The 12,126-nt window shown below is 34.5% G+C and overlaps 1 protein-coding gene across 1 annotated transcript in view; it reads right to left on the bottom strand.

Annotated features, from left to right (window-relative positions):
* The window catches only part of CFAP47 (cilia and flagella associated protein 47), a 363,705-nt gene that overhangs the window by 197,687 nt on the left and 153,892 nt on the right, over positions 1-12,126 (bottom strand). The window contains exons 43-45 of the mRNA XM_075174429.1: positions 10,746-10,854; positions 9,659-9,885; positions 3,631-3,811 (exon numbers count right to left, since the gene is read on the bottom strand). Of these exons, the coding sequence (XP_075030530.1) occupies positions 3,631-3,811; positions 9,659-9,885; positions 10,746-10,854 (517 nt within the window). The remainder of the gene's footprint in view (positions 1-3,630; positions 3,812-9,658; positions 9,886-10,745; positions 10,855-12,126) is intronic.

Genomic DNA, 12,126 nt, shown 5'->3' with positions numbered 1-12,126 from the left:
ACAGGTAACCTGAACAGGACCTCTTTCCCTTGGACGTCACTGAGAGATCAAGCTATTCAAGCTTTCAAGACCTTGAAATAATTACTATAGCACTTCCCTGAACCTTTCCTTATTTGTAACCTCCCTTCTGAAGCATGGAAAGCAGAACTGAATGTGATGTTCCAGTAATACTCTCCCTCTCATAAAAGGGTAATAGCACTTTTCAATACCTACACTATATTCTTCCAATTATGCATTCAAGGATCCTTGTTTTTCAAAAATTTCCAAAAAATTCCTTAATGAAAGACAGAGAGGGAGCTGAAGTCAGAAAAACATACAGTGGGAAATAAGGCTGAAAGCTTTAGTTCACACTGTGAGATAAGTACTCCGCTACTTTGCAGATTTCTCAAACTTTTTCGGAGACATCACTTTGCGAAACAAAGGCCTTCCTCCCCTTTCAACCTATGTTATTTCATCTTTCATACATAACATTATTTAGTATAAAAGCCATGTTGTTCAAATAAACCAAACTGCTGAGCAAGCTGTTCTGCTTAGTTAAAACTTAGTTAAAGCTGATCTTCCATTAACTGCTGAAAAGACAAATAGGAGAGATTTTTGTTATGGTTTTCACATAGGCTTTTGCACAGCCTTTTTCTTCTTTCTCCACTATAATCGGTGTTGTGCTGCTAGACAGGAGCAGCAAATATACAGCAGGTAAGCTCTATTAAAAAAGACAATATGACAGCTCTGACTTGTCAAACATGCTCCTTACTTGCAGGAAGAGCATGTTCTTTTATACAGATACAGTTCTATAAATTAAGACTGCATGGCAGGAAATCTTTAGACAAAACTGTAAAAAATAATAATTATCAAGATTATAAACATATATATGCATTACAAAGTCAGTGACACCGGCAACTAAGTTAAAAAGCTTTAAAACGTGTACTTTTACAAAATAACAGCAAAATGTACTAAATTTTAAGTTTTATCCTAAAGGTGCACAGAATATGTGAAGGCAGATGGATGCTTATCAAGTTACAACTCTGAGCTTGCTTCCACCTTTGTTTTTCTTCATAAATGTAAGTGCTGTCATTTCTTTAGAGAAGCAGCTACTCCCACCTATAGGAAAGCTACCACCGTGGCTAAAATACTGCTTCTTCAGATAATTAAGTGAAAATTTTCAGATGAGACCAATGTTTTGCCTCCATCCACAGGAACACCACCTGGGGACTTCTGTCATAATATTAGATTTTCTAAGTGCTTGTAAATATTCCTGTGTTTCCTCATTAGCACAACAAATCCACTGAATCAGCTGGCACTGTCTTTGTACTGAACACATCTTTGTCTGTTTTCATGCTATCAGCTGGTTATCTCAGCCTCCCTTTTTAGCTGTTCTCTAGCTCGCCATCTCTCTGAATTCACTACCAAAGCCCCATTTAGTTCTCTGCATCATCCTGACATTTCTACTCCCTAATTATTTAAGTGTCCTAGAAAGAAAAAATAAATATCAAAAAGATCGTGTTCACTGCAGTATGATTTAGTTTCTGACTTTCCATTGCTTACTTCCCTCTTTCAGATACTTTTATAACTTCCTTTGATGGATAAAGAAACAGAACTAACAGAAAAATAACCACTTCCTTACTGTAATGTACTTTCTTCACTACATTTTAGCAATTAATATTCTAAAATTTTCAGATATGTTCATTCACATTTCAAATTTAAAAATAATTTGAGAAGTTGCTAAGCAACAGTGACCTGCCATCTGGTCAGTTAACAACTTTCTTTCTGAGATCATGATGGAGACTTACTATGTCCTTATCAGATTTGTGTGTGCAGATTTTGCTCTCCCTCGCAGCTGGTATTCCCCTCTTCTACAGTGCAATTCAAAGAATCCCCTACACCACTCAACAAAGTCATTATGACCTTTTTTAGTTCACCTTTACATCAATTATTACGAACACAGGCAATTATTTTTTAACTTGACAACAAATGGATTTTAACTAGGATTTAAATATCCTGTCATTCAAGAAATGTTTCAGCCTCCAAACTGTGTTATGTCTGTTCTACAACTTCTACTGACCACTAGTCCTGTAGTTACTCATCAGGCTTGTCTTGCTTCAAATACTGCAATAACCATTGTCATCTTCCTGAAAACATGCCCAGTGACACCCTAAAATATTTTACGGTACAGATACTGTAATCTAAGTTGAATGAATCTGTAACAAAAAGACCTGTCAGAAATAATCACGAAATTCCTTATTTTTATTCAAAAAAAGAAACAAAAAACACAAGGGATACACCAAGTATGAAAACAAACATACACCATGAAAGCACATGACTGATTCCAATGACACTTGGAGAAGTGAACTGCAGAAACACGCAGAAGGACTCTACTGATCAAGAAAAGAAGTGATTAAACAAATCTATAGATTTTTCACGTTGGTGGACCAACTATAATTCAAAATTTGCTAAGGAAACTACTACCTACGTTTTAAGTAGCAAAACCAAAAATTATTTGTGTTGTTATCAAATACCTGTGGGACATTACATTAGCTTTGCTATAACCATGTACAGATACCCTCGCAGGTAAATATACACACAAATTTTATCATAGAATCATTCAGGTTGGAAAAGACCTTTAAGATCATCAAGTCCAATCATAAACCTAACACTGCCAAGTCCACCAGTAAACCATGTCCCTAAGTGCCACGTCTACACATCTTTTAAATACCTCCAGGGATGGTGACTCAACCACTTCCCTAAGCAACCTGTTCCAATGTTTGACAACCCTTTCGGTGAAGAAATTTTTCCTAATACCCAATCTAAACTTCCCCTGGCGCAACTTGAGACCATTTCCTCTTGTCCTATCACTTGTTACTTGGGAAAAGAGACCAACACCCACCTTGCTACAACCTCCCTTCAGGTAGTTGTAGAGAGCGGTAAGGTCTCCCCTCAGCCTCCTTTTCTCCAAACTAAACAACCCCAGTTCCCTCAGCCACTCAAGTTTTTTTAAGAAATGCAACCTAGAGTGCTTTATAGTTTTAAATGAAGCGTTTTAAAAAAAAAATCAACTAGCAAAAGAGGGATCAAAATGAAAGCCAAGCAAAAAAGAAAGCAATTAAGATTTCAGTACAAAATTTAAGATACTAGAAAAATTAGAGGAAATGGAGATTGACCAAAGCTGACAAGAACACTCTGAAGACTAACGTACAATTTTTCATTGATGAGGGACAGGGAGAAAAATGTACCATTAGTTGACAGCTCCCTCCGGCTGACTGAGGAGTAAGCAAACAAGAAAAGATATGTGGTATAACTGGCACACCTTGAGCACAGATCAGTCCTGGATGAGAAGTGGAAGTGAGAAATGAGCACAAATTCAGGATCTGTCAGATAAACAAACCAAACTAATTTCTCTTTTAGAGCAAGTCTCCTGTGGTTGTGTGCCTTTGAGAAAACAAAGGGCAAGTGGAAAGCACTGTTTTGAGCTAATAAGATAGAATTGGGTAGTGATGACAAAGACAAGGCTGAGGATTTGATCAACTGCAGAATGGAGACAAAGATCATTTTCTGAATCTACTTAGGAAAATCTTAAAAATACAGATTGTCTCAGAGAAAAAAAATCAAATTCATCATATTTAAGACTATTCTTACCTGTATTTTGAGGTAAAAGGTCTTTTGCCGATGGAACTTTCAAATTAACTCTGCTTGATGCCAACACTGGAATAGAGAACTTCTTAGGAACCTCAAAGAATTCTTGCATACTCACTTCTACACTGTAATCCACATACTTCAGCTCTGGGGGGAATTTACGAGGTTTCAGGAGTGCATGTCTCTGCAAGTGAAGTAATAATGTACATATATGAACCCTCATCTCATAATAATTTCAGGTTAAGAAATGTAAAATTATACAGGCTTAAGGGTGTAAACCTAAAACTGAATTGGTAATTAGGCAAGTTATATAGAAATTGTTGAGAGATCCTTCTAAATAAAAACTGTCTTGTACAATTTTTTTAGACATCATGCATCTGAAACATTTATTTAAGAAAATGCATTTTGAGATTTACAGTAAAACCACCTCCTACCCAGAAACCACTCTGCAAGCCTGTATAGGTATTCAGGGAAGGCAAGAAAAGGAGAGAAAAACATGAAAAGTGAAATGTATTTTGTATCAGATGTAGACAGATGCTTTTTCTTTTACTTCATAAAGTTTCTGAATAATAAAAAGCATGAAAAGGAAAAATTATTTTTATATTTTGCGAGGGATAACTATATAGTTAGCTGAGCTAACTTTGATACTTTAATGCTGACATATTTTAGAAATCAAAGCATTTAGAATTAATTTTAGGGACAAGTAAGCTCCTCCTCTTGGTAAAAAGCATTGCTAATCAACGGCATGAAACATATTAGTAAAGGATTAGCACAGTACGTAAAGGCAAGCTCAAAGTAGGCATCTAAACCTCTTAATGAACTAAATTTTACTCCAGTAAGATAGCATTACAGAAATAATGGAATGATTTAATACACCACTTGCTCAAAATTGCCATTTTCAAACCAATAACACAATGTAATTGCAATGCTTAAGATTAATTGTAAGTTGAACAAATTTAAAATCTGAAACTAGTCGCATCTTTTTTATAGACAAGTCTTTGAATTAATGACTATTGTGAATTATCTTGAGCAAATCTAGGGAGGAGATAAATACAGAAATATTCAGTTTGTGCTAGGAAAACTGGTTTATTCTCAAAACCTATTGGTTTTAAATAATGCCAGGACAGCAGGTATCACAGTACATATTGCAATGGGACAAGGAATGGAGATCCATTGTGGGCATTCAAAAAGTCAATTTAAAAGGAAAGTTGATTGTTCTTAAGGCTTACTATTAAGGGTAATATGGTCAAATTACTATTCAAATCAACTGGTTTGGGGTTTTGCTTTGGGTTGGTGGTTTGTCTTTTTTTTTTTTTCTGTTTTAATACAAAACTCACATTTCCTTGCTGGTTTTAGAAAGCAGACCCACACTCTGCCATTGCTTTGTTTTGACCATTAATCTATCCATCCAAAGTGTCAATAAGATGTTAAACACAAAGTACATACGGAATTTGGGAACCTGTTAGGCTTTAGTTACCAGTATAGTTTTTTGACACAATAAATATAGAAACAGATTACTATTCAAGATTCCTGTTCGATGAAGCACAACTAGACAGATGTATCTGACTAAAAAATACTCATAAAAAAAAACCGTTAACATAGGTTTTTTTTTTACTGTATTTGCACCACTTGTATGGTGCAAATCTAATTTACAGAAGGGACAAGAAGAATCGTTATGTGACGTGAAAAGCTGAACTCACTGTTTATTAATTTCTATCCTGCAAGACTGGAAGTTCACTGCTGGTACTTTCTTTCTCTCTCTCTCACACACACAGAGAATAAACAAAAAAATCAATAGGTGCTAATAATTCAGTTGCTATTTTAATAACAACTTCCATTTCTCTCTAGTAGGACTGAAATGACAGAAGACTTTGCAGCTGGAAAAAGTTATTTCATTCTCACTTGTAATGGGAAGTTCCAAACCAAAATATTTACATATATTTACCAGTTTAAATTTGACTTTGATTTTCTGCATGTTCAAATAGAAATTTATACCTACACCTGATTTTGGTTATTAGATTATTTTCTGACACTGAAATAAAAATCTAACATGATTTAAAAGTTTTGGGAAGTCTTAATTGACAAAATGATTGTAAGAAGACCTTTGGTGGAGCACTGAACACATTTAAATTATAATTATCTTGAAGAGATATCATATGACTTAAAAAATCACTGAAGTACTTTATTTTAAGATCCTTGTTCATGCGATCTCATTTTTAAAGCTATGTTAGGAAAAAAGGCAGTTAGTATTACATTGTCTATGAACATTTCAAATATTTCCTGGTACCTTGTCAAAAAGTAAAGGATGAAAATATTTTTAATGAGAGACCTAGATCTTTTTAAAAAGGGAAGAGAAAATCCTGCAAACACACACAGGACTAAACCCTGTTGCCTCAAATGGTAACATTTCCAAGAAAAGAGAAAATGTCCAACACAATTCAGATAAATGTTGCAGCTGCTCTCCTTCTTTTTAGTATTTTTCAGGGCAGTGAGGGTTAAATGGAATTTAATATTTTTTAACTCTCATTATCAATTGCAGGTCTAAGGCTGCTGTGCTACCATAAGACAGATTCCAACATGTATTTCATCAATGTAATCATTCATGATATTCCAAGTGTGGAAGTGTTATTACCAGTTAAGAACAGTATTTGTTCCCAGGATTAATTCCTTTTTTAGAATAATTTTTCAAAAAAGGATTGGAGGGTATATAAAACATCAGAATTAAATTTGATATTTATCGAAGACTGATTGATTTTCCAGGGTATTTTCTTAGATTTACCATCTGCATTTTCTATGTATAAAGGATGGCAGATTCTATTACAGAGTGCTGAGGCACCTTACTCTTTCTTTGCATATTACTGTTTTCCAAATCCTAATTTAGCCCCAATTCTTCCTTCCAGGAATTAACTTCTAAAACCATTCCTCATGAATAAAAGAATTTTATGATCTCAATCTCTCAGAATCCCTGTGATCAATCATGTTTGCCATCTCCCTTAATCCCATATCAAAAGATAAGTGATGTAATATAAAAGACATTGGTCCCAGTTATAACTGCGACAAATTGAAATCTGACTACAGATCCTTTTGTGAAAAGTTCATTCCCATTCAAACGTATCTAATGTAACTTTTTAATTACAGTACCTTCTCTCTTCAAGGACACCATGATTCTTTCTCAAAAAAACCCCCACCTATATTTGAAAAAGCAAACTGTCAAACTGAGTTTACAACTTTTCCATCATCACATGGAAGACCACAAAATCCGTATTGAATCCTGGGGGATTATAAAGAGCACAAACTTTGAAGATCAGAGCTGGACAGATATAGGATAAGATTCTGTCACATCAGCCAAGCAGACGAAGCCACAGTTTCAAGTGCACAAGGTGTCTGCTCATTTTCCATTGATCACAACTAAAACTCATCGCCACCACCATAAGATAAGAATACTCAACGTTGCTTAGTCACATGGACAGCAGGATAGAAAGAAAATGCACAATGTCCTAACAGCTGGCATATGGCTAAGGATACAGAGATCTGGTGTCCACCCTCAGATGAGCCATGCAGTTGAAGGGAGGCAAAATGGAGCCTAAGTAAATACTTTTGTCGTGGTTTAACCCTAGCCAGCAACTAAACACCACATAGCCACTCGCTCACTCCCCCCCACCTCCAGTGGGATGGGGGAGAGAATTGGGAGGGTAAAAGTGAGAAAACTCATGGGTTGAGATAAAGACTTTAATAATTGAAATAAAATAAAGTAAAATAGAAGTAATAATATTAATAATAATAATAACAATAATAATAATAGAATATACAAAGCAAGTGATGGATGATGCAATGGCTCACCACCTGCCAACCGATGCCCAGACAGTCCCTGAGCAGCGATCGCTGCTTCCCGGACCACGCCTCCTAGTTTATATACTGAGCATGATGTCATATGGTATGGAATACCCCACCGGCCAGTTGGGTCAGCTGTCCTGGCTATGCTCCCTTCCAGCTTCTTGTGCACCTGGCAGAGCATGGGAAGCTGAAAAGTCCTTGACAAATGTAAGCACTACATAGCAACAACTAAAACAGCGGTGAGTTATCAACATTCTTCTCCTACTAAATCCAAAACACAGCACTATACCAGCTACTAAAAACTAATTTTACCTCTATCCCAGCTGAAACCAGTACAACTTTTTACAGCTTAACTATGAGAACACATCTGGACACAGTGGGAAGTACAAGCTTTAGTTTTCGGATTCTTGTAGAACAGAATTTCTCTTCCTTTCCTATCATAATGTCTAATTATACAAGGAGATTACTGGCATCTCTGACTATGAAGAAAGAGCCCTGTATCTAGACACTGAGTGCAATTTGTGCCTCTTTAGGTAGATTCTAGGAAAAAAGAAAACTGAGGCATGTTATTTCGAATTTCACTTCACTGACTGCAACATCCTTCTCCTCGCATATGCAAGTGAATGAATTCTAGTTATTCTGTTATTTCCTTCTTTCTTTTATTCACTTCCCTCTATTTACTACCAATAGCAACTTCAATCTAAACAAGTTATGTTCTTCCACGTTCTCTCTCCTTTCTTTCCACACACTTTTTTCTTCCCTTGTTATCTATGTTCACCTAAACTTCCCACCTACAGCTTTCTCTTATTCATCATTAACAAAGGCAATTTGTAATTATTCACAATAATGCCAGTCCCAACCTTGACAGTGGCAGAGAGTTCCATCCTATATTCCCTTTACTACTACCTAAAAATGTTTTAGGAGGAATTCAGAATTTAAGCTGCATAGTGGATTACCATATTGAGATATTTTTAATGTATAAAGTCTTTTCTACATCAGTATATACTAGAACTACTCCATTTTGTTTCTCATAAGCAATTGTAAGACTTTCTGTACATGGAGCAAAATAATTCTTTCTGCATGTTAGTTTCACTTCTCACCTGATAATTTATTCAGTGTTAGTATCCATCATTATGTATTTTATAACTAATCTAATTGTCCTCCACTCTTCTATGATTCAAGTAATTTTAGAACTCATATTAGATCTTAGCATACCTAGTAGTACAAAGAGTGTTCCTAGTATGTTCTGTCTTGATTACATCCACAGCTTCAGAGCAGTCAAGTCTTTTGTCAAGTATTTGCTAAGTGACTGTGATATTAAAGGACGTCATTTATGAAAAGTTTATAAAATGTTACCACAGCAGTGGATTAGCTATAATTCAAAAGGAAAATATTTGAGTCTAGATTACATGGTTACAATTCTTGTCCCACTACAAACATATAACAGATCAAATCTACTCTTTCATTTTTCCTCATTTAATTTGTTTTATATTACTTTTTAAACTTATCTGTAAACAAAAGGCATAAATTTGGCCACAACAAGACACCAGGGAAACTTCTCTTCCTCTTAGTACTGGGAATCATGCAGCACTGGGAACCATACTCAGGGAACAGTTTAACTGGAAAACTGCAATAATATACAGCTGCCCAGCAACCTGTCTGACACCAGGTAACAGCAGCTTCAAAAGGGAAATTAAACCCCAGAGTATGGCTATCATCTATAGAATGTTACATTTGAATTCTACATGCAAAAAAAGCTTGCTTATTTGGCAATATTGCTATTATAAATTTATAAATTTATTCACAAGTACTAATTGAATATTTAATGGACTTCCTTGGGAGGATTTTTGGATTCTAGCTGTTGAAATCTTGGGAAAATATCTCTAGGTTGGAATGATGTATAGGTAGGGAGCTATAGCTTATAAGGAAGAATTGCAGTTTTCCAAAACAATTTTGTATTGATTGCAAGACAAGAAAAAGTCTTTCCTGCTCCTTGATTTATTGTCAAAGTCTATTCTTTAAAAAAAAAAAAAAAAAAAAATTGCAGTGTTTGAGGGGAATTGGAATTAGTAACTGTTAGATTACAGAATGTGTGAAAAAAACATAACTTCAGACTATTTCCTGAAACATAAAAAATTCAGTCCTACAAATCAAGAATAACAAAATAATTGCAGTAACAGATTACTGTGTTTCTCACCTCTACTCTGGACAGCCCTAACAATGCAGTTGCAACTCGAACACTACTGCTCTGCAGAGTCCCTGTGATCTTTCTTCTTTCATATTCAATAGTTGACATCTGCTGTTGTGCAGCAATGGCCAGAGCCCTCTCTCTTGACTCATTGATCAGTGGAATCCTCAGATTTTCTTCAAGAATCTGAGCAAAACCACATTTCAAATATAAAACTGGCTCTACTGCACTAGGACCTGTTAAACAAAAAAAAAAAACACCAAACAAAACCCCCACATTTGTCAGCTGTTAGTGTTATTGCATAAAGTATTTATAATCCCTAATCTCCAAAGAAAAACCAGAACACAAATTCCTTTGATGTTTAGTTACATGCTATTACTGTAGCACACACTATTTACTCCAATAATTTTTTTTTTATTTTTAATCATAATGGGAAAATAAAAATTAACACAGACTGAAATCCAAAACAAAAGTTGCTTTTGATAGTTAATAAAAAAACCCAGACTTTAGTGTTACTACTATTATGACAGCAATTAAAGTTTTAAAAAGTCTTTCTGGCACCTACACAACATACCCACCCTTTTATCCCTCTAGATGATGTTGCATCCCCTCTAAAAGAAGCTACCAGCACTTATTTCAAATAATAGCTACACTGTTTCTGAAATAGGACTGACAGCACTTTATCACTGCTGTTTGCAGACAAAGGTATTGGATTGTCTGTCACATCACAACACTGCATACAAAAATCATGTGTTTTAAAACTAGAAAAATTCTAGATAACGATGACTTGTGCCAGTTAGTCTGGCTACAACCTATATTCTAAAGTAGAAAAGAAGAGAAATTATGAAAAAATATTTATGTAGACTATGTTGAAAACAATACAAGAAAGTTGAAGAAGTTAGCTAGCAACCAGCTGCTGCTCTGAAGAGAAATATCTGATAGTTACACTGTAATATTTTTCTTACACTTCACTATAAACAACTGCTTTTACCAGATGTATTTAAGTAATTTTAACAAAAATGCATGGGAACTAAAGAATATTTGCAAAGGACAATTATTTGCTCTATTTTACTCTTCTCCCTTCTATTCATTTTACCTTCTAAGGTACTGCTAACATGCAATACATTTGGACTGTCCATTGGAAGCAATCCTGAAGGCAAAGGTATATCACCTGTTCCCTCTATCAGGTATACGAATTCTCCAATCTGAAACACAAGAACGTACACATCCACACAATTCAGAAAGCAAATCATGCAGAACAGAAGGTAAAATATTAAAACTAAAACCAAAGATATCCTAGTAATATCCAGTAACTTAAGATCTGACTTGTGAAATAATTTATATATTCAGGAGACCCATTATTTTAAAACTATATTTAAATAAAAGAAAATGATCTTTTCAAACCCTGCTGTGATAATAAAGTACCTTTAATTGAGAATATTAAATCTGAAAAGTTAAGAAATTTCAACAAGTTGAATCCTTTCCAACTCCCTATATAATTTAACTGAATGAGGGTACCCTGACCCATAAATACAGCAATAAAGTGAATTCTAATTCTATGTTATAGCCACATGTAATTTAAACATATACACAAGTTTACTTCATTGCTCTTCACTGTTAAGAACTTTTTAAAAAAAATGTTTACAGTCATTTTGAGCCAGTAACATATCTCTAGAAAGCAAAAAAGAGCAGAAGTCAAGGCAGGTTAGCATCATGTACAAATTCTCCATTAAGAAGAAATAAAGTTAACAAATCGTAATTATTTCATCAAAAATAATGGAAAACCTACAGAAGCTTGAAAGTAAACATAAACATGACCTAGAACAAAGGAAGATAGTAATTTGTCAAAAAGGAAAGGATAAATTAATTAGCAGAGAAATAACACTTTGAATCATAGATGCAACAAAAAAATAAGGTGCAAATGAAAGACAGAAAAGTATTTTTTAAAAAAAGAAAACTCGCTAAAAGTACTCCAAATTACAAAGGCCACAATCAGAACATCCCAAAACTAAAAAATATCTAAATTAGGTACCTATATATCTATCTGAACTAGGCAGGAGATTTAACAGATGTATTACTATTACTTTGATACATTCTTTTTGTTTACCACAAACTTTTTTTGGACAACTTTAGCTTCTACTGATTGCAAGGTAAAGGATCAAACACTGCTGTAACAACTAATATAATTTGCACAGAAGGTCATCTCTTTATTTCCATAAACCACATTCTGTAAAATTCTGCCCTAAAAATGCGTATTCTGTCTTTTATTCTTCATTCTGGATATGAAGGAAATAATTTATTTATATAATTTAGTCCATCTGTCAACCAATGCAATGTTTTCCCTTTAATAACATAACACAAGCCTGCTTTTTATTTTACCTGTATTCATAGTTTTGTCAGATATTTATGTTAAGGCTGAAAACATTGCAATTATGTTTCTGACCCAGCAGAAGGAAAACTATTCAACTTTGATGGCA

The sequence above is a fragment of the Calonectris borealis genome, chromosome 1 (genome assembly GCF_964195595.1).
Source record: "Calonectris borealis chromosome 1, bCalBor7.hap1.2, whole genome shotgun sequence".
Classification (NCBI taxonomy): Eukaryota; Metazoa; Chordata; class Aves; order Procellariiformes; family Procellariidae; genus Calonectris; species Calonectris borealis.
The sequence above is the reverse complement of the archived record's forward strand: the minus strand, read 5'-3'. Positions and strand labels throughout refer to the sequence as shown.